The following is a 23,940-nucleotide window of genomic DNA, read 5'->3' on the forward strand; positions in this document are numbered from 1 at the left end:
GAAATGACTACCGCACCAAGGATACACGGTGGTAATTAACACCTAATTACATTAATTAACATTAATAAGAAAATAAATAGCAATCAAATATCTGAATTCAATTGAAGTATTATAACAGATAGATCTAAGGTATTGTAACTAATTTTTAAGCCTAAATTAACCTTTTCATTTTTAAGCTAATGTTACGTATTACATAACACTTTTTTTTTTCCTGAATATATTGTAACCCACTTTATCAGTTTGAGCCACCCGAGAGACTTCTTCTTCTTTTTTCGTCCCTAAGAGAAACAAACACCCGAGACTTAATTAGTTATATAGGACATCATGGAAGCTAAAAAAATAATGCCAACACTACTGGCCACATCAAAAATCACATAGAGCCTATGAAATATATAGAAGTCCGATAACTACTCACAAGCTAAAATACGTGAAATGCTAATTAAGGTTTCCAAATGTAGATTATTATGGAGACAATGGTCCTGCTATTATATTATAATAAAAATTTTCATATCATCGTGTTGAGAACCACGATCCAAGTGGGACTGTGTGGGAGTTAAATTTGACTTTTCAAAATTATAAAACTTCATTGATTATACTTTACCCCTTAGATTGAGGGTTTTAAGTTTGGAAAAAAAACTTGATTTTCTCATGATAAAATCAAGAAAAAAAGAGGTAATAAAAATGCATCTTTAATAGAATAAAATTAAAAATTACATTATATTCCATGAAAATACGTAAAAACTATATATTATTTTATCTTCTTACAATCTAAAAGAAAAATTACATTATTTTGACTCCTAAATACATTTAAAAAGAAAAAATTACATTGAAACGTCACTAATTTAGAAACCAAAATCTAAGCTTAAACGTTAAGTCACAAGATAGGATATTGTTGGATATTCATCTTACCCAACTCAAAGATGATCTCCTTGGTTTTAAAGACCATATCATATTATAATCAAACAAATATGCAAATTTTTTCATTTTCACTATCACGTGAACATACACTGAATATATCATTAAAAAGAAATTTAATTAACATTATAAAGAAAAATCATATTCATCTTATTATTATGTTTTTTTTTTTAAAGCAATGAACTTGTTGAAGGTGTATAAGTTGTAAGTTCATCTACCATGTAGGTATAAATATTTTTTATACTAGATTGTAAAAAATTCCTTAGTATAATGGATTGTTTTATTGGGGAGGGTTTCTTTCATAGTGATTTTTCTTCCGGAGTGTTGATCCATTGGTTTTCCACTTCGTTGCCTTATCTTATATATGTCATATGCTTTACTATTTATTGCTTGAAAATATGGTGATTGCGGATTCCATTGTATTAATTTTTATAACTAAATTGTTCAATAAAAAATACATAAACTAACCTAAAAATCTGCTACATAACATATTCTAGGTTAAAAGGAATTCCTTTCAAAATATACTTCTAAAGGCTTCTTTGTTCATCAAGAAAAATATGTTGCGGATCTTCTTCACATACATAATATGCTGACTGTATGCCTTGCACTACTCCTTACACTACTACCTCATGACTTGAAAAAACTAAGGGCAACATTCTATCTGATCACACTCCATTTCGTAGCATTGTTGGTGCCATACAGTACTTAACATTCACATATCCAGACTTTGCATTTACTATGAAATAGATGTGCCTATTTATGCATTCTCATACTGATGTTCATTTTGTAGTTGCTAATCCTCTTCACCCTACTGCCTTCATAGTCTAATTGAGCGGAGCATCCCACAAACTGCAAATCTAGGATAGGTTATGTGAATGTTTGGATAAAGCTGAAAAGTGTTTTCAGCTGCGTTGTGCATTTTTCTGTGGGTCCTTTGCATTATTCATGGAACTCACAAGTACTTTATTCAGCAAAAAAATACTTTAAAAATGGATCTCACGGTACTATTCACACATTTAAAATTTATTTTGTTATAGTATTTTCAGCAGTTTTCAGCAATAAGCAATATTCAAATAGATCTTATGTCATTTTCCTAGACACCTTTTCATAACTTGGACTTCCAAAACAGTCCATAATATCTAGATCACCATGTTCAGGCAGCTCGACTTCATGTTGAATAATGCTAGATTGTTTTTTGTAGGATCAAATTAGACCATTCTTGATCTTAAGTTTTCAAGATTTGACCACCTATTTGCAATTATTGTTCCTGGCATGGCAGCTAGAGTAAAGCATCCAGCAAGTGCTTATAAACACTTCTTGGCAATAGTAAAACTCTTTCAGCTTCCTTTCTCTGTCTATCCATGTTAAACTATGATTCAAGATCAGTTTAACCACCTGATGTTAGACTAACATGGCTTAATATTCTCCCACCCCAACAATTCATGCAATTGCAGATCAGTTTAACAGTAGCATTATTGGATATATTCAATAGGGCCTTGTTTCAATTGCCATGGCCAAATTCAAAAAAAAAAAATGTGGGCCTCGAAAAAGGAAATATATGAATATGATTATCAAAAACCAAAGTAATCACGTCTCCTCATCACAATTGAGGAAGAATTTAATTCCTAGACATAGCAATTGACTACTAGAAATCAAGCCCTAAAAAATAGAAGTTAGGAACCTAAATGTCTTTGTCCAAGGGGAAAAAAACTCTATTCACTAATTGAAAAGAACATTTAACAACAAAAAATTGGAAATCATACCAGTGCTGTCAATAGAAGTGAACTAAGATGATCTCAATTTCTTATTTTTCAGCTTAATCGGATAATCCGCTTCAGGAAACCTTTTGGCCAACTCATAGCAACTATGTAACCAAGCTGGATGGACCAAAATTATTCCGTCCAGCTCTGCCTGCCGAGACTCCTCCTCCGTGGCAACCAAAGTGACCACATGTGTCCTGGATGTAAAAACACTCGTAGAACAAATGGCTCCTAACTCCTCTGCCATCATCCAAAGACGTGAATTTTGGGGCTCGAAATCGGAAGGAAAAATACCTTCAAAGGATAATTTACATCCTTGGAGTACCTTAAGGCGATCAAGTATCAATTTAACATCTCTATGCGCAAGACCACCCTTGAATTTGGGGTTGAAAAACAGTCTGTGGATTAGTTTGAGTTTCTTGAGAATGGTCGCAAGCACGCCAGTGGTCTCACCTTCATCATTGTTCATTGCAGAAAGAGATACAATGTCATTTCTTGCATCAAAGAAATAATATCTCTTAACAAGAATCAAGTTATCTGCATGATATCTCCACACATGCTTTGTATCATCAAGAACAAGAACCATGCGTTGGTGCCTCAGCACCAGTTGAAGATTCTTTTCATCTGGGGAAAATAAATCTTCACGTACAATAATCCTTGACTTGAAGTAAACATTTTCAGGGTCAAGAAACTCAGCCATTAACGATGCATAGCGTCGATCAGCAGTTGTATATATGTACATCTCAATCATGGTACTTGCTTCTTTAAGAAAAGTGTGGACGTAAGGCCTCAACTTGGTCATCATCCCCAAATGTTTCAGAGAGATTAGGCCATCCTTGTTGATATTATGTTCCAAAAGTTCTTGACGGATTTTCAGATGTTTGCTAGCTTTTGTTGAATGAAGCAAAGTATGATCCAAATCAAGAACTAAAACGATCTTTCTATCTTTTAACAATTTATCTGATTCTACCATCCGTATCCCAGCAATTTCATCAGGGCTAAGCCACAAATCCTTATCAATATACTTGAATACTTCACTCTTACAAACCCAACACATTCCTTTTACAACCCTGAGATGTGCACAAGTCTTAGTATCAACATCCAAGTCGCTGGATGAACTGGACTCCAAGTCTGACAAATCTTGTGGGAAGCCCTTCTCGGAAATGATCTTCATGATGAATCTTGTATGTTTATTTAGAGAACCAACAAACAAGGCACTCTTATATTACTCTTGCTTTTTATTGGAAATGGATAGCAACATATTGGTTTTACTTAAATTTCCGTATAAGTGAACTAAATGAGGCTGAATAAGTATAGAGCTTGTAATTAAAGAAATTTTAATCTTGTATATGAGTGACCCTTTTTCTTTCTTTTATTTATTTATTTATTTTTATTTTAGAATGAAAAGATTTATGGTTTATAGTATAAAAAACCTATATAACCTTTAGATTAAACTTAACTAAAACACCTTAAGTACACTTTAGATTCTCCAATATTTTTTATTTATTTATAATTGTAACATTTTTTCACTTAAATTCAAACACTATTGCATTAATTAATATTAATAAGAAAATAAATACACATTAATTAGTCATCAATAAGCAGAGAGCCTGCCATATGGCGCTCTAATTTTGTATTTAGCATTTTTTTACCTCTTTTCCTTAAGTTTTTTTTTAATGTTATCTAAAAGTTTACATTAACTTATTTTTATTTTTATCTCATTAATTTCGCACTAATTGTCTGATCTTACACCACACATTTCTCTCTTCTTTATGTCTTTTATCATACCCATCATTTTAGTATTAAAAACAAAAGCAATAATAATAATAATAATTGTAGGGTCAGTTTTTGCGGCCCGTGCCCAAGGAAGTATGGATCAGGAGCCCACCGAGCCCAAAACAATAAATTTTGTAGAAAATGGGTGAAAGGGCTAGGCTAATAATGAAAACAACAGTATTAAACAGCAACCCCAAAGGGAGGATTTGAATTAATGTGTTCTTGGACTAATCTGTGCGCTCTGTCCGAAGAGATGCTTTTCATTGATAGTCTAGGGTTACAATTCCTGGAGCTACAATAATCAAATATCTCTCTTTTTCTCTCCTCCTTTCCGATCCCCCCCTATCAGAGGCACCCTTCCCTTATATAGCATTGTCTTCTTACATCTCCTCCGTCCACTTGTTTATCATCCAGTCCCATCACCCCACTTTTAACCTTATGTGAGTGGCGGTAGCTGCGAAAGCACGTTCAGAGGTCCTATCCACATAAATGCGGCCAAGATGGTAGGTGCAGTGCATTAAATGTGGTGGTTGAAGTATGCCTCCTTGGTATTTCTCTGCTCCCGTTATCTTTATGTGTGTCCGAGGTTCCTCTCCCTCTTGACACTTGGCAAATAAATCGCTTGAACCTGCCATACTCGTGTTGGGTCTGGCCTCTTCGGATCCGAAGATGCAGGACTATCGGACATATGAGTATCTCCTCGGATGGTATGCGGGCTTGTCTCAAGGCATCCCCTTTTGACGTGGGCCTCTGATGAAGGTCACACCTCCTCGCCGAAGAGTGTTCCTCATTCAGGGCTTTGGGCCCAATAAGTTGGGTTGGGTTTTTCTCCCCCCACAATAATAATTAAAGATTAATAGTAATAACTAACCAGATAAGGCTTGAGGAGAGATAGAGAGATCCAAAAATGTTAAAAATTATTAAATGAAACGCATTTTTTCACTATTACCAAAATAAATTACCTAAGATTGACAAAATATTTGTAAGAAAGACAGAAAAATCTGAGGGGTCATCACCTCTATCACATTGGCCTCCCATCAAGCTGTTGAATCCCTAAGTATTTTTTTTTTTTAATTAGGGGCTTAAATATGATTTAGGTTTATGTAGTTTGGTTAAATAGTTTTTATTTTAGGTATATATGTAGAGAAAATATTTAGTGCGCAATGTAAAGTCATATTCTACCATAATTTTCAATCATCTATTAGACACATACATACATATTTGCCCACATCATATTTTAATGTTGCATTGTCAATGAGTGGAAGACGGTGAGAGAGTTGGGCATACTTTCATTTCATAATATGTAATCTATGAAAAAAACACAAATTAGTTGATTTTCATAGTCCTGTTATTTTTTTGTACTTATTTTTCGTTTCATTTTTTTTTTTTTTAAAGTAAGATTAACTTGAGAGGTTACAAATGTGCAATGAAACTACTAAAATAATTTTTAATATCTCAAAAATATATATATTTTTAACTTACCTTTTCTTTATAATATGTACAACATGTTATAATTGAGGTGTTATAATTGATAGATCTAAGGTATTGTAACTTTTTTTTTTTTGGGGGGGCTGAATTGTAATACAATAAGTTTTCTATCTAACAATGGCAAAATTGGATATATTTAACAGGGTAGACTGATTTTGATTTCCATGGCCATATTTACAGAAAAAAATATATATATTTGTGGACGTCAAAAAAAAAAAAAAAAGGATATATGAATCAGATTTTCGAAAACCATAGTAATCATTTCTCCTCATCACAAGTGCGGAAGAATTCAATACCTAGACATAGCAATTAACTACTTGAAATCAAGCTCTAAAACATAGAAGTTAAAACCTAATATCTAGTTCATTGATTTGCCAAAAACACATAACAACAAAAAATTGGAAATTTTACCTTTGTTGTTAATATAAATTGAAATAAGATGATCTCAACTTCTAATTTTTCAGCTCAAACGGAAAATCTTTTTCAGATAGCCTTTGTAATGAATTGTAGCAAACATGTAACCACTTTGGATGGACCAAAATAATTTCTTCCAGCTCTGCTTCCTGAGACTCCTCTGCTGTGGCAAACAAAGTGACCACGTGTGAAGGGATTATTAACATATCCGTAGAACATTTGCCCCTAACTCCTCTGCCATCAACCAGAGACGTGAATTTTCGGGCCTAAAATCTTGAGGGAATATATGTTTGAAGGATAATTTACACCCTTGGAGTACCCTACTACGATCGAGCTAGTATGAATCTAACATCTCTATACTCAAGACCAGCTTCAAATTTGGGTTAAAAAACATTGTGTGTATTCGTTTGAGTCCTTGAGAAGGGTGGCAAGAACCCATTGATCTCACGTTCATCACTATTCAATGCTGAAAAGATACAATACTCCTATCACGTCTAGAATCAAAGTAATGATACTTCTGAACATGAAACACGTTTGATTTATCATCATCATCATCATATCTCCATACATTCTCGTTATCATCGAGAATAAGAACCAGGCGTTTGTGCCTTAGCACAAGATCAAGACTCATTTTTTCTGGTCAACTAGATCGTCACGTGCAATGATTCTCGACTTGAAGTAAACTTCTTTAGGGTCAAGAAACTGAGCCATTATCGATGCATAACGTCGATCACCTGTTGTGTATATGTACATCTCAAACATGGTACTTGCTTCTTCAAGAAAAGTGTGAACGTAAGGCCTCAACTTGGTCATCATCCCCAAACTTTTCAGAGAGGTTAGGCTATCATTGTACTTATTAGTATGTTTCATAACTTCTTCAGTGGTTTTCAGATGTCTATTTTCTTTCGTTGCATGAAGCAACGTATTATCAAGATTAAGAACTAAAACAATCTTTTCATCATTCAACAATTTCTCTGAGTCTACCGTCCGTATCCCAGCAATTTCATCATGGCTAAGCCACAAATCCTTATCAATGCACTTGAATGCTTGACTCTCACAAACCATACAAGCATGGACACCCATGTTGCTAAATGAACTGGAATCCGGGTCATCTGATGAATCCTGTAGGAAGCTCATCTCGGAAATGATCTTCATTGTGAATCTTCTAAGTTACTTTAGCCCAAGCTTGTGACTCTCTCTCTCTCTCCCTCTCTCTCTCTCTCTCAAGAATTGGGGCCATTCCACTTGATGGCATTCATCTAACTAGTTTGAATTCAAATACAAACAGATAGAGATAAGGACATATCCGGCAGCCACATCAAATAGAAATCCTATATGTTTCATGTTTGTTGAAGTCTATTCTTAACCCTAATTAGTGATAAGTTAAATTGTTAATGATAATCAGATTGTATCTTGTAATTATGATTGTGACCCATTTTTCTTTTCTTTTCTTTCTTCTTCTTCTTTTTTTTTTTTTTTTTTTTTTTTTTTTTTTTTTTTTTTTTTTTTTTTTTTTAACTGGGAATTGGCAGGACCTATGGATTACGTTTTATGGACCTATTTATTATTATAAATTTTTTATACTATGAAAAAAGGTTTATGATTTATAAGGTATAAAAATAAAATGGCTGAAAATACCAATTAGTTTTTTATATAAGCAGAAATTAAACATCAAATCTCTTATTCAACCATTAAAGATTTTAACAATTGAGCTGACTGGAATCGACAACAAAATTATTGAATTCAATTGAAGTATATAATGTAGTACTACAATTAAGCCAAAATTGATCTTTTTATCTTTTGAACTAATGTTATATAACCCCCCGCCCTCTCCTTTTGGCTGAATTGTAACCCTAGCTACCTTTGAGCAGCCCGAGGACAACTCCTTGTATACAGGACATCGTGGGAGCTACGAAGTAATTCCTACACCCCTGGCTACATAAAAAATCTCATAAAGCCTAAGAAATACATGGAAGCCCAATAAGGCGTTAACCACTCACAAGTTCAAGTCCGTGAAGTGCTAAGCATTCCTACTTAAAGAATGCAAAATGTACTTTTATCTATTTTTAAATGTTACTGTAGCATCAACTTTACACAAAGCGTATGAAATCCGGTTATGCAAAAATTATTTTGCAAGTTGTTAACTAACATCTGAAAATAGATATCCACTTGTAGCAACATCAGATTGAGTAGGGCATGCAGAGAGTGCCATGGTTAAAGGGCACGTTAGGATTAATTTGTGTGCACACAGTGCTTGGGCTGGTTCAATTAACAAGCAAGTAATTTGGGTTGGGGTGCATGGGATTAGAGTGAACTACATATCACCTTAATTATGTGATTACTAAGTCTATGACATGCCATGCGCTTTGGATCGATGGATGCCGAGCAAGTTGAAAAGCTTTATGAGCCACATTTAGTATTCAAGATCGATCAGTTTTACCTCCTAATGTTAGATTAACATAGATAAATATTCTTCCGCTCCTACAATTCACGTAATTGCAGATACAAAATAAGTTTTCATCTAACAAATAGTAACAATAGCATAATTTGGATATATTCAGAATCGTTTCAATTTCCAAGGCCACATTCACATAAGAAATTGTAGACATCAACAAGGAGATAAATCACTGTAACTATGTCTCCTCATCACAATTGAGGAAGAATTCAATTCCTCACGTAGCATTAACGACTTAGAATGAGGCTATAAAAATTAATACTAAAGAACCCTGAATTTCTTTGTCTAGGATAAAAAAAAAAATTAAAAAAAAAAAACCCTATTTCACTAACTGCAAAGAACTTTTAACCCAAAAAAAAAATGGAATTTGTTAGGTTCTAAGGTCTTAGGAGTTTTTGTATTTAGAACTCTAATTTGTAATGTTGGCAAACCATGATCAAAATAGTGTATTTAGTCTTATTTAGAATTGCTCAAAGTTGGTTTAATATTATAAAGTTGGAATCGAATGGCTGCAGAAGTACTTGGGACTTTCGGCCTGGCTCGATCGATCGAAGAATAGACTCGATCGATCGAAAATCGCATAGGTTGAATATTCTGCAGATTTTCCAATTCAGCCCTACTTCATTAAACGTTTAGGGTTTTGTGTTTTTACCATAGGTATATAAACTAAACCCTAGCCACGTTTTTGAGGGTTGTCCATATTGCTTTGTTGCTCATATATTGCTGTTTTGTGTGAATCTCGTGTGAGATCTTTGAGGAGACTTCCTTTACACAAAACTTAGGGTTTTCAACGTAGAGATGATTTCAACATCTTGAAGATCATTATAGTTGCAACCATTGGAACTTAAAAAAAAAGCAAGCGGGGAGCTTATAGCTGATTGAAGAATTCAAGAAAGAAGTAGTCCGTGGATTCGGAGCCTGCGCGTGGTCGTGTCAGGAAGTTTTATTGGTGGGTAGCATTAGGAAGTCGAGCGGGGAGCTTGTAGTCCTTCTGTAAGAACTTCAATTCTTTCATAGTGAATTCTGTTATGCCTTGAGGATCGGTGGGTCAAATCCTCCCCAGGTTTTTACCGAGTGGTTTCCTGGGTGATCATATCTTGTGTTATTTATTATTCCGCTGCTTTATATCTTGATATGATTATTTGATTGCTTTAACCTAGAAAGGAAGTCGAGCGGGGAGCTTGTAGTCCTTCTGTAAGAACTTCAATTCTTTCATAGTGAATTCTGTTATGCCTTGAGGATCGGTGGGTCAAATCCTCCCCAGGTTTTTACCGAGTGGTTTCCTGGGTGATCATATCTTGTGTTATTTATTATTCCGCTGCTTTATATCTTGATATGATTATTTGATTGCTTTAACCTAGAATTGCATAATTTGACTAAGTAACAACTTGGCTAATTAATCTAGGCTACGCTATCTGTGTGTTTAAGGGGTCTAAATTTCCAACAGAATTATACCTGTTCTGTTAATAGAAGTGAACAAAGATCATCTCAACTTGAATCTTTCGGATTAATCAGATACTTTTTTTCAGATACCCTTTCTGATGCAATGTAGCAAGCACGTAACCACTTTGGATGGACTAAAATAATTTCTTCCCTCTCTGCCCCCTGAAACTCCTCCGCGGTGGCAAACCAAGTGACCACATGTGTGATGGGGTTTATCAAATTATCCATAGAAACTTTGGCCCCTAACTCCTCTGCCATCAACCACAGACGTGAATTTTCGGGCCTAAAATCAGAAGGGAAAATATGTTTGAAGGATAATGTACACCCTTGGAGAACACTAAGGCGATCAAGTATGTCTCTAACATCTCTATCCTGTAGTCCACCTTCAAATTTTGGGTTGAAAAACAGTGTGTGTATTAGTTTAAGTTGTTGAAGAACGGTGGTGAGCTTACCAGTGGTCTCACCTTCATCAGTGCCCAATGCAGAAAGAGATACAACACTCCAGTCATGATCTGAATCAAAGTAATGATACTTCTTAATATGAATCAAGTTTAATTCATGCTCACTCCACACGCTTATGGTATCATCAATAATAAGAACCATGCGTTCCTCCCTTAGCACATGATCAAGATTCTTTTCGCTTGTTTCAAGTAAATCTTCACGTGTAATGATTGACTTGAAGTAAACGCTTTCAGGGTCAAGAAGCTCAGCAACTTGCAACGCATAACTTCGTGTACTCATTGTACACATGTAAATATCAAACATAGTACTTGCTTCTTTCAGAAAAGTGTGAACGGAAGGTCTCAACTTGACCATTATCATTTCCCAAGGTTGACTCAGACGGAATAGGCTATGCTTTAAGTTATTTTGCAAGAGTTCTTGAGGGGTTCTCAGATATCTTTCTTTTGTTGTTGAATGAATCAGAGTTTGATCTAGATCAAGAACCAAGACCATCTTCTTATCTTGTAACAATTTCGCAGACTCTACCTTCCGAATCCGTTCCATTTCATCTTTGGTAACCCACAACAACCGCATACCCTCATGAACGTACTTGAATGCCAGCCTCTTACAGCTGACACACTTTCCTCTAAAAACACGTAGATGTGCACAATTCTCCCCTGTATTTTCTTCTGGTGTATCATCATAGTCGTCATCGACTTCCATGCTGATGGATGAATCTTGTGGAAAATCTTTCTCGGAAATTATCTTCATGGTGAATCTTGGAAGTTTCTTTAGCAAAAGATCGTGACAAGACGACCTCTCTCTCTCTCTGTCTCTCTCTTGTGTATAACGAATAATAACTGAAAAATGGGTTCACTTTTGTTTGGGAACGCTCTCTCAGAAAAACAAGCTAAAGGAAGCACACACAGATCAACATATATAGATGCGGTTTGAATTATACTGCATAAGCTGCAATCATTTAGTTAGTCCGTGTACTTGTGCTACTTGTCGTATTTCCTATGTAATATTGGTTAGCAAAGTTTGTTGTGACTCGTGCAGTGCACGTGGGTGATTAGTCTAGCTGTAGTCATCTTATAGGTTAGCCATCTAATTAATTCTGAGGCCGTTTGGATTCGGCGTCCAGCGTTTGCGTTTTGATGAATGAGCGTTTCTTCTTTCTTTTTTTTTTTTTTTTTTTTTGGTTTTCAAGCATTTCAGGTGTAGTGTGATTTGATGAATGAGCGTTTCTTCTTTCTTTTTTTTTTTTTTTTTTTTTTGGTTTTCAAGCATTTCAGGTGTAGTGTGGCTACTGTTCATTGAACAGTAGCCGCGTTATTTGACTTTTCAGCCAGGAACAGTGCACTGAGCACTGTTTACGGGTCTCACAATTCTCAATTTTTATCAACTTTTTCATTAAAAATGGGTCCCACGGTACTATTCACACATTTTAAAATTATTTTGTTACAGTGTTTTCAGTTTTCAGTTTTCAGTTTCAGCAACAATAAGCTCAATCCAAACGGACCCAGAGTTATTAGTTAGTTATTCTTTCCGTTGGTTAGATTTACAGTGTATGGGTACACAATTGTGGACATTTCACATCTTCTATTTTTCAAATCCACTTCTATATGTTAAAATGTGGACATTTCTACACCAATTATGAATATGTATGTGAAATATAATAGTCAATATGTATTAGAGTGAAAAAAAAAAAAAAAAATTCCCCAATAGTAAATAACATTTTTAATTAAACTGTTGACCTTGCTCAACTTTTTGTGTATAGGCTACAATTTAAACCAATACTACATAAATTGTATTATCTTTCTCACGTAGAACTAGTTTCAAAGGAATTATATGTTTGGATTTAATTAAGAAATCTAAGGTATAAAACTTAAGAATCTGTACATAAGTTTTATTCATTAGTTCTATCACGTATAAAAATCTCATAGAGGCTACAAGATTTATATTTCAAAGCCCAATAACTACTCACAAACACAATTCTATGCAATGCTAATTTCCAAATGTAAATAATGGTCTTCCTTGTACTCTATAAAAAATTCCATATCATTGTGAGAAACTTTACCCCCCAGATTAAGAATTTTATATTTGGAGTTGCCACTTGATTATTTAAGGAATATTTTAATAAAAAAGAAGATTAATAAAAATACAATTTTATTTGAATAAGAGTAAAAACTACATTGTCTTTCATGAAAATACATAAAAACAAATAAGTATATGGCTTATTTTCCTATTTATAAATTTTAACTTAAAGAAAAAAAATTTTTTTACTCATTTTTAAGAACATAAATTTACTTTGGAAAATCACTAATCTATAACCCAAAATCTAATCTTATAGCCTAGGTTACAAGATGTGAATGGTTTACGCACTCATTTTGCCTTTTCCGAAGGTCAAACTTCTAGAATTTAATGGTCATAGCATGCAATGATCTAATAAACATACAATTTATTTTATGCCATCATTACGCAAACATATCATTAAAAAGAGCTTCAACATTCATAAACAAGAATCATGTTCGTCATATTATCATGTTTGTCTTGAAAGTACTTTGCATACCGCGCGCGCAATCATGGATTATTCCATTCCATTCCAATTTGGTCCAATCATGCATGTTCATCACCAGGGGCGGAGCCACATAGTGGCTTGGGGGGGCCGTGGCCCTTGCAAAAAAAAAAAATTTCCCATTAGACTAGGAAGAAAAAATAACTAGGCCCCCCCAACATCACACAGTCGGCCCCCCCTACCCATTTTCCCAGCCTTCAATCAAAAATTAGGAACACCTCAAATTAAAAAAAAAATATATATATATATATATATATCTGTTCTACTTTCAAGCAAAAAAAAAAAAATGGTAACAGAGCCCACGGCGAGCCCAAGCTCGCTCACAGCAAGCCCACAGATTCTCAACTAAAAAAAATATAGAAAATCAGAAACGAACCCATCACGTCGCTAGCAGAGAGTTGAAACCTATCACGTCGCTGGCAGTCTGGCAAAGGCAGAGAAATCAAACCCCAATACTAAAGCACATCAAACTCCAGCAAACCACACACAAACTCCAGCAAACACAAACTTCAGCAAACCAAACACAGAGTGTTTATCAAAAAAAAAAAAAAAAAAACTCCAATACACAAACCAAAACCAAACCCGGAACCCCAGCAAACCAAACCCACTAACCCAGTAACCCACAGTCACGTTGCCATGGCTCGCTCGTCGTCGTCGTCATGCTCGCCCGGTCGCCCCTCACCGCAGATCGCAGATCGCCTCATCGAGTCATCAGAGAGCCCTCCGCTCCGGCAGATCGCCTTATTGAGTCATCGGAGATCCCTTCGCTCCAGCAGATCGCCTCATCGAGTCATCGAGTCGTCATAGTTGGCAGTTGCTCCCTCCGCTCCGGCAGTCCGGCCCTCAAGGTTTCTCTTTGACTCTCTCTCATCTCAGTCTCTCTCTGACTCTCTCTTTATCTCACTCTCATTGAATAAAAAAAAATGAAATGAATTTTATGAAGGCTGAAGGAGGCTCTTTACTCTTTGTCTTTAATAGCCTGATCCACATCTCGGTAAGTCCCTCTCTCTCTTTTGAACTGTGACTCTCTCATTGGCTAGGTTTTTTTTTTTTTTTTTCCATTTTTTATCTTTTTAAATGTGGCTTTATCTTATCCGGTCAGTGACTCTCTTTTTCTGTTTTTGTCTTTCTAAATGTGGCTTTGTCTTCTTTTTTTTTTTGTTGGTCAGTGACTCAGTGTTGGTATTTGGTGAATATTATTATTTTTGTTTATAAAGTAACCAAAACACCAGCAAATAAAATAAGATGTTTCAAAAGAATATGTACATAGATTGAAAAGAGAAAGGGAACCGGCGCAAAGTCACCTTATTGCAAAATTTTAAATTGATTCTCTTAAAAAATATTAGTGCCCAGATGTCCTCTGAAAAAGAAAAAGAAAGTACTTATTTATAACAAAAATAAACTATGAAATTTTTAACCCATAAAAATAAAAAATAATATGGCTAGAATAATAGAATTTTCTTTTATTTTCTTATCCCGTGAATATAAGTTTGATTAAGAGCGTGTAATTAATGTATAGAATTAATTTTATAAAAGACAAATTAATTAAATCATTCATAAAAGACAAATTAATTAAATCATTTTTTTAGGGGTTATTATTAATTAAAGTTGTATTAAAAATGGGCTGACTATTTAAATTATAGTGAAAATTTTGTTTTTTTCTTAAGTATGAATAACATTCATATAATTAAGTAAAAATTTCTAATTAAATTTTTTTTTTAAAAAAATTCTTTTCAGGTTAATTTTTTGAGTCATATTCTTAAAGCTAAAAGAATTATGAGCAAACGAAAAAAAATTGATGCATTCTTTAAGAAAAAAGATGCTAGCAGTTCAGAAATTAGGACACCTGTGGCTGTAGAAACAAATCTTAATACTTCAATACCTGATGAATACCCCTCCAAATGTCCAAAACTTCAATTTGAAGAGATAGATCATGATCCAGGATCACGTAAACAAATATGTGAATTTTCTATAAACCAACAAGATGAAATCCGACGAGCTTATCTCAAAGAAGGTCCATATCAACTTGAAAATATAGACTATCCATACAATGATGATACTCATCATCGTCGATTTCAACCTTCATGGTTTGGTTCACATAAGGATTGGTTGGAATACTCACCTTCAATGGATGCGATATATTGTCTACCTTGCTACCTTTTTAGTAAGAAACCAATAGGTCGTCCCGGATCAGATGTATTCATTTCACGAGGTTTTAATAATTGGAAAAATGTGAAAGATGGAATGAATTGTCCTTTAATTCGTCATGAATGGAAAGAACCAAACTCCCCACATAAAATTGCTATGAAATGTTGCAAGGATTTAAAGAATCATTCACGGCATATTGACAAGCTGATTGAGAAACAAACGTCAAAAGAATTAGAGAATAATCAGTTGCGGCTCAAAACCTCAGTAGAGTGTGCTCGATGGCTAGCATTCCAAGCTTGTGCTTTTAGAGGTCATGATGAAAGTCTTGATTCAAAAAATAGAGGTAATTTTATTGAATTGATAAAATTCACATCAACTTTCAATGACAAAGTAGCTAGTGTTGTCTTAGAAAATGCACCAGGAAATGCCAAATATACATCACCCACAATTCAAAAGGAGATTTTGCATATTCTTGCTAGTAATGTGTGAAATGCTATTCGTGAAGAAATTGGAAATGCAAAATTTTGCATTCTTGTTGATGAAGCTCGGGATGAGTCGAAAAGAGAAAAAATGGCCATCATTTTGAGGTTTGTTGATAAAGAAGGTTTCATTAAAGAGCGTTTCTTTCATGTTGTGCATATTAGAAACACTACTGCGTTAACTTTAAAGAATGAGATATGTGTTGTCCTTTCTCATTACAACCTCTACATTGAAAATATTCGAGGCCAAGGATATGATGGGGCTAGTAACATGCGTGGTGAATGGAATGGATTACAAGCTCTTTTTCTTAAAGAGTGGCCATATGCTTATTATGTACACTGTATGGCTCATAGGTTACAATTAGCTCTAGTTACAGCATCTAGAGAAGTAAAAGATGTTCATCAGTTCTTTGATCATTTGGTTAATATTATCAATATTGTTGTTGGTTCTAGTAAGCGTAATGATGAATTGCAACATGCTCAAGCAGAACAAGTTGAGAATATGATTGCTTCTAATGAAATTGAGACTGGAAGAGGTGCAAACCAAATTGGTACTTTGCAACGAGCTGGAGATACTAGGTGGGGATCTCATTTTCAATCTATTTGTATTTTGATTAACATGTTTGATGCTACTTGCAAAGTTATCAACACTATCTCTGAGGAAGGGGCTAACTATAAACAACGCGATGATGCCGAGGGAGCTTATCAGGTATTAACATCATTTAGATTTATTTTAATCTTGCATTTGATGAAAGAGATAATGGGAATTACTAATGTTCTTCATCAAGCTTTGCAACAACGTTCTCAAGACCTTTTAAATGCCATGCATTTAGTTTCAACTACAAAATCACTTATTCAAAAGTTGAGAGATGATGGATGGGAGCCTTTACTTGCTAGTGTTATAGCATTTTGTGAGCAACATGAAATTAATATTCCTGATATAAATGCTCGTTGCACTAAAGGTCGAGGTAGATATCGTCATCAAGATGAAGATGTAACAATAGAACATCATTTTAAAATTTGCATATTTACAGTTGCAATAGACTTGCAATTGCAAGAATTGAAAAGTAGATTTTGTGAGCTAACAACGGAACTTGTCATTCTTAGTTCAGCTTTAAATCCCAAGGATGCTTTTAGATTATTCAAAATTGTTCATATATGCAATTTAGTTAAGAAATATTATCCTCAAGATTTTACTGAACATGAACAAGAACTTTTGGAGTCTCAATTGCAACATTATGAGCTTGATGTGATAAAACATCCAGATTTTCAGAATATGAGTACAATTTCCGAGCTATGTAGGGGATTAAAAATTTCAGGAAAGTCTAATATCTATTTTTTGATTGATAGACTTATTCGTCTTGTGTTGACCCTTCCAGTTTCTACAACAACTACAGAACGAGCTTTCTCAGCTATGAAGTTATTAAAAACAAGACTTCGCAATAGAATGGAGGATGAGTTTTTGGCAGATAATATGATAGTTTATATAGAGAAGGAAATTGCAAGGAATTTCACTATGGAGATGATAATGGATGAATTTTATTCCATGAAAAATCGTCGTCAGGCATGATTTGATTCTGTTGATGACCCGACCTGACTTGAATAATGTTGCGTGGTTTTTAATGGGAGATTTACTGAGGCTTAGTCCATGGAGCGGAGGCTTGGGCAGACAAAATTTTTTTGGCCCGTTTTGTAGCCCATTGTGAATCCTGTGCGCAGGATATAAAAGCCTTTTTTTCTGATTAGGGTTTTGTCTTGTTGTTGTTTTTGAGAAAGAAAAACCATGTAGCCGCACATTGTAATTTTTTTTTATAATAGTGAAATCCCTGCAACTCCGTGGACGTAGGCAAATTGCCGAACCACGTAAATACTGTCTTGTGCGTGTGATTGTTTTTCTTTTGGCATTTTGTTTTCTCTATTTTTTTGTTTTTCACAGGTTTGGAATTTCGGTTGAATTCCCAACATGTTCAAGTATATGATGATATTTGAAAGTTGATAATTTTGTATCCAATAGACTTAAGAATTATATTTAGTATATTTATGTTACAACTCTGCCTCCCCATGTATTTATTCCTGGCTACGCCCCTACAAGTATGGATTGTAGGAAGGTTGTCGCCACTGTATCACTTGTTATTCATAACCTTTGGAGTCAACTTCGGAAAGGTGTAAGGTTCGTCTCTTTTGCTCAGCTTTTGTGTCGCCAATTTGAGCCTTTGAATCGTTTCAAATTAGTTAATCATAATTTCTTTTTCACTGTTTACAATTAGCTAGGTAGGATAGTTGCAGAAAAACGTGGTAAACGTTGCCGTCACAAAATTGTTGGTTATAAAATACTCCTAACATTCTTGAACTACGTACGGAAGCCATGTCTCATTCTTTGAGAAGACAAAATGGTTAGTTGTAAAGTGAAAATATAAAAATAAAAAATAAAACTTGGTAGGCTGGTACTCTTGTAAATAAGCAAGCATCCACCTTCCAAGAAACTTCCTTTCAACTTAAATACTATTCAAAAATTGACCCTTCCCACTCTCGTGACTATCATTTTTCTTTTCTCAATTATCTTTGTTGATTGTTCATTTTCTAGGCACCTTATCTTCTGTGTCTTCTTTTTATTTAAGGGTTCTAGTATGATAAATTTTTTTATTTTTTTATTTTTAACTTTGATGTAACAAATTATAAATAATTGTTTATCATTTACATATATACCACCACTTTTATTATAATTTACGAAGCAAAAAGTTGTATAATAATTTGTGATTCTAGATTTTTTCCCTTTTTATTAGTATTTCATTATCAGCTTATCACAGAACCCTTTCGCACTCTCCGTTCTCATCTTTCTCACCTTCTTTAGTTTAGCCCTCTTTGACCTTCTCGCCACATCTAGCAAATGTTGGGTGCAAAGCACCGTGTGGGTCCAGCTTGTCAAAGCTCATTAATGAGCTTGTTCTCCTAAGCCCACAAAATCAGTTTTTTGGTTTAATGCAAAGCTGAGCATGCATGGGAAGGTCAGACTGCCATTCCTTGGGCAGTGGCTTAAGCGTGTTGGACACGCTGAAGGAAAAGAAAAAGAAAAGAAAGAAGAAAAGGTCATTCGGCCTTGTGAGCAGAGCTGAATCAGAAACACAGAGCAATTCGGCCATTTTGTGTGTGAGTTATAGAGAGAGCAAATCATAGAAAAGAGAGAGTTTCAGCTGAGAGGTGCAGTCCGAAGATAGGGAGAAACACAGTGAGAGTGTGAGAGAGGGAAAAAGAAAAATGAGATTTTTTTTTTTGCTCAAGTTACATACAAGAAAGATAAATTGGTAGAGTTTATGGAGATTTTGAGTGTTTTTTTTTTTGGTAAAGAGGGAGCAATTGCATTAATAAACAACAGAAGTTTCACAAACAGGGGAGCCAAGCCTACTTCGGTGCTTGCCCAGAAAATCAAAATTTAAAAGGGGGATAACACTATGGGGAGGGGTAACAAAATAACTATCTCCACCATCGCCAGCAGCTCCCAAACGTGCCAAGGCGTCAGCGCAAGAGTTGGCCTCGCGGTAGCAATGCAGCATCCTAACTTGAGGCAACTGCAGCAATAGGTCCCTGCAATCATCAACAAGGCCAGAGAGGTCCCCATTAGTATTGCTATTCCCAGAGAGAATAGAAATTGCTGCTGTTGCATCAAGTTCGATCTCCACTGCCTGTGGCTGCAGGTCCAAACAGAGGGTGAGCCCCTCCCTCAACGCCCACATCTCAGAAGCAAGACTCGAATTAACCACCATAGTTTTTGCAAAACCCCTAATCCACAGCCCATTACTGTCCCTAATGAGACCCCCACATCCGGAATTGACACCTTCACCCCCAAAGGAACCATCCGTATTTAGCTTGAGCCACCCATCACCTGGTTTGGACCACCTCACATGCAAGATTTCCTTGTTCCTTATCTCATCCTGGTTAGCCACACAGTAAAAGAACTCTCTTACTTGCATCTCCACCGCCTGAACAAGATTGAGGCTAGCTTCTTGCTGTTTAAAGGCCTTGCGGTTGCATTGCAGCCAGAGATTCCAGACCCCAAATAGAAAAAAACACTTCCACGGATAGTCCTTGTGAACAGCCCGAAGTGGGCTATGGGCATTCACCTGAAGCCAATCCACGAGACCACCAGAGAAAGAAGCTTGAACTTGAGGAGGGCACCCAGCCAAGCGCCAAAACTCCTGTGCAACTGGGCACTCCCTTAACACATGCAAAATACTTTCATCATTGTCTGAGCAAAAAACACAACCTCCTAACCCCACAATGCCTCTATGCGCAAGGATGCTTTTTACAGGAAGGCTATTATGGATGCATTTCCAAAGAAAGACTTGGATTTTAGGCAGAGTCTTGACCTTCCAAACCCACTTCCCGAAAAGGACACTAGCAGTCAGGTCTTCTCCACTAGCCAACAGATAGGCATTTCTAGAATTAAAATCACCATTGGTGCTCGAAATCCAACTCAGTTGGTCCTCCTTCACCGAGAATCTTCTAAGCGTGGTTGCATGAATAGCATTCAAGATAAAAGGACTAAGCGGGACAGAGAGCAAATGCAAATCCCAACTACCATTTGCAGTAACATCCGTGATCATTAAGTTGTCCTCACCACTGGTCAGGGGACCTTCAACTAAGGATCTCAAAGTACCTATATTAAGCCATTTATCATGCCAGAATCTGAGACTACTATGGCTACCAATAATCCATTTAGCTCCTTTGTCGCAAATAACCTTGCCCTTTTCCACAGCAGCCCACACACGGGACTGCCTGCTACTCTTGGTTTGCCTCCTACACTGATACTTCTTGTGAAGGACTTTAGCCCAGCCAGCATCCTTGCACCTATTCATTCTCCAGTACAGTTTGGCTGCAAGAGTAAGGTTCCTTCCCTTGGCATCCTGAACGCCCAAGCCACCTCAATCCTTAGGTTTAGCAATCTTAGACCAGCTCACCATGTGCATTTTCTTCCCCACTTCACTTGCACCCCATAAGAAGTCTCTATTGATTTTATCAAGGTGGTTGAGTACCCTACTTGGTAAGACACAGCCTTGCATAACATAAGAGGGGATAGTCGAAATGACTGATTGAGACAATATGACTCTCCTGGCCATTGACAGCATGTTGGCTTTTCAACCTTGTAGTTTAGCCTGGACCCTTTCAATAATGAAATTGAAATCACGAGAAGAAGAACCCGGACGCTTTAAGGGGAAACCCAAGTACTTCCCTAAGTTAGGCGTAGAGCTAAAACCCAAGACCTCACAAAATTCGGCCCTAGATTCTTGGCTGACATTTGGGGAGAAGTAAACCTTTGACTTGTGAAGACTTACTTTCTGCCCAGACAGTTCGCAAAAGGAGTCAAGTGCTTCTCTAATATGGCAGCAGTTCTTAGAGTCAGCTTTGGCAAAAAAAAAACTAGATCGTCCGCGAAGAACAAGTGAGAAAAGGCCGGGCCATTTCTTGAGGCTTTAACTGGGTCCCAAAGCTTAGCCTCACATTTTTCCCAAATAAGAACACTCAACATCTCCATACATAAGATAAAGAGATAAGGAGACATCGGGTTTCCTTGCCTAATTCCACGAGAGGGCAAGAAAGGCTCTAATTTTCCTCCGTTAAACAGCACAGAAATGGAAGAGGAGGACACACAACTCATGATGAGTTTGATAAGCGAAGGAGGAAATTTGTACATGTGTAGAATATCTCGGATGAAGTGCCACTCAAGCCTATCATAGGCTTTCTCCAAGTCTATTTTAATTGCCATGTAACCTACCTTGCCCCTTTTGAGGCTCATAGTATGGATAATTTCCTGAGCAATAATCATATTATCAACCCCTAATCTACCAGGGACGAAGGCAGTTTGAAGGGGAGAAATCAGCTGAGGCAGTAGTGGTCTAAACCTTTTTACGATCATTTTGGTGACCACCTTATAAACAGTATTGTAGAGGCTTATAGGCCTGAACAAACCCAGGGAATCAGCTCCTGGGCATTTAGGAATGAGGTTAATGAGAGTTTCATTGAGGTGGGAGGGCATAGAAAGATTCTCAAAGATCTCCTTAACTTCACCAAATACGGTATCACCCACAATACTCCAGTAGGATTGGAAAAAGCCCGCATGGAGCCCATCGGGCCCAGGGGCTTTGAAAGGCTTCATACTCCAAAGAGCCTCTTTCACTTCGAGGATGTTGATTTCAGATGCCAGCTGCTCTCTGGCATCAAGTGGAACACACCGTGGCCAAGTGGGGATATCCCACACTGCTCTAGGAGCACTCATGGAACTGGATGAAAAAAGATCCTGATACCCGGTTCTGATCAAGGTAGCAATATCCTCTTCACCATGCACCCAATTACCAAGGCTATCCATTAGGCAAGAAATCCGGTTTCGCTTCCTTCTGATTACTGCAGACGTATGGAAGAATTTGGTGTTCCTATCCCCTTGGATAAGCCAATTATACCTAGCCTTCACAGACCAAAATTCTTCTTCCTGTTGGAGAATCTCAAAATATTCCTTCCTTAACTGGGCTTCAAGAAGCAGGAGATGATCACTAGGACAGGTGGCTAAACTAGTTTGAACACCCCTCAACCTTGCTTCCACCCTCTTCTTCCTATGAAAAAGGTTACCAAAGACTTCCTTGTTCCATATCTTGACATCCGCTGTAAAACTTTCCACATTTGGTTTAAGGCGAAGGTTATCAGCCCATGAATCCCTCACAACACCAGAGAAAAGGGGGTGGGACATCCACATAGGTTGAAATCTAAAAGGTCTGGTCAGCTTAGAGTCAGGGGTATTCTCAAGCTTCAACAAGACAGGACAGTGGTCCGAATGAGTACGGGCTAAATGATGGATAGCAGCTTCCGGGTAGAGGTCTCTCCAAAGGGGGTTGGCAAAGCCCTTGTCCAGCCTCTCTTGAATAAACTGACCCAATTCTCTTTTGTTAACCCAGGTATACTTAGGCCCATGAAACCCTAGATCAACCATACTACAGGAATCTAGACACTCCTTAAATAATTGGACTCTCCTATGATTAAGGGGGTTTCCACCAAGTTTATCATAGCTGGAAAGAAGCTCATTAAAATCACCCACCATAAGCCAGGGTAGTTGATGAAGAGAAGCAATAAATTATTCCAAAGTAATTTTCTTTCTTCTAGCCTAGGACTTGCATAAATAGAAGAGAGAAGCCAGGTAGAGTTTGAAGAGCGTACCTTGACAACCACATGCACTTCCTGTTCAGTTTTTGCCAAAAGCGTAAGCTCAACACCATCAGAATTCCATAGCACCCAAATACCACCAGAGTAGCCAATAGTATCAGAGTGGATTGCTCCATCAAATGGGAGCCTGTCTGTAATTTCCTTAGCTCTAGCTCCACCAATCCTAGTCTCAGTAATGATGACAATAGACGGGGAGTGGGCATTGATCAGGTCAGCCAATACACTTCGAAAGCGGGGGTTCAGAGCCCCTCTGCAGTTCCAAAATAAGATATTCATCGATGGGGATTGAGGGTAGGGCAAGGGTCAATCAATGGTGGTCTGAGCTTCCAGCCTGCTCAGTGTCCTCCATCCCATCATCATCAACGCCTCCCTGGGGACCTTTTCCCCTTTCACACAAAAGATTGCATGATCCAACACCCCCAACATTCTCTCGCTTGAACAGATGAGCAGATTGAAGCAAGGGAGAGGGGCGCATACCGAGACTAGTTTCATTGTTATCCGATTCCGCTTGCACCATACCGCAGCTACCTCGGAGTTCAGTATTTTCCTTTCCACGATTTCTTCCTCCTGGCCTAATTCGCTCAAGCTTTGCTCCAACAATCGCGGCGATAAAGCCCTCCAGTTGAGGATTCGGGCCTCTGCTATTGTTGGTAAGTCCGATGGGAAGATCCACCAGGGGTTTCCCCATTCCATCCAAGCTGGATTGGCCAGAGGTAGACAGCCCAACTTCTGACTCTTCGGCGTTAAAGGAAAAATATGACTCCACGCCTTCATTTCGTCTTTGTCGAACCATCCCCAAATCATCGTGGGACTGGACTTTATCTGTGCCAACATTCC

General features: G+C 36.8%; 5 protein-coding genes across 5 annotated transcripts; 2 read left to right on the forward strand and 3 right to left on the reverse strand.

The window, feature by feature from the left end:
• Positions 1 to 2,700: 2,700 nt before the first annotated feature.
• On the reverse strand, positions 2,701 to 3,849 carry LOC111991959 (RNA polymerase II C-terminal domain phosphatase-like 4). Its single transcript, XM_024023766.2, has one exon. It carries the CDS (start codon positions 3,847 to 3,849, stop codon positions 2,701 to 2,703), a length of 1,149 nt encoding a protein of 382 aa, XP_023879534.1.
• Positions 3,850 to 6,980: 3,131 nt separating this feature from the next.
• Positions 6,981 to 7,508, reverse strand: LOC136064957 (RNA polymerase II C-terminal domain phosphatase-like 4). Its single transcript, XM_065767474.1, has one exon. It carries the CDS (start codon positions 7,506 to 7,508, stop codon positions 6,981 to 6,983), a length of 528 nt encoding a protein of 175 aa, XP_065623546.1.
• Positions 7,509 to 10,296: 2,788 nt separating this feature from the next.
• Positions 10,297 to 11,463, reverse strand: LOC112038533 (RNA polymerase II C-terminal domain phosphatase-like 4). The gene has a single exon (XM_024071353.1). It carries the CDS (start codon positions 11,461 to 11,463, stop codon positions 10,297 to 10,299), a length of 1,167 nt encoding a protein of 388 aa, XP_023927121.1.
• A 3,583-nt stretch (positions 11,464 to 15,046) lies between these two features.
• On the forward strand, positions 15,047 to 15,907 carry LOC136064958 (uncharacterized). The gene has a single exon (XM_065767475.1). The coding sequence runs from the start codon at positions 15,047 to 15,049 to the stop codon at positions 15,905 to 15,907; it is 861 nt and encodes a 286-aa protein (XP_065623547.1).
• An 81-nt stretch (positions 15,908 to 15,988) lies between these two features.
• On the forward strand, positions 15,989 to 17,467 carry LOC136064959 (uncharacterized). Its single transcript, XM_065767476.1, has one exon. It carries the CDS (start codon positions 15,989 to 15,991, stop codon positions 17,465 to 17,467), a length of 1,479 nt encoding a protein of 492 aa, XP_065623548.1.
• Positions 17,468 to 23,940: the final 6,473 nt, after the last annotated feature.

Source organism: Quercus suber, unplaced genomic scaffold (assembly GCF_002906115.3).
Source record: "Quercus suber isolate HL8 unplaced genomic scaffold, Cork oak 2.0 scaffold_810, whole genome shotgun sequence".
NCBI classification, from domain to species: Eukaryota; Viridiplantae; Streptophyta; class Magnoliopsida; order Fagales; family Fagaceae; genus Quercus; species Quercus suber.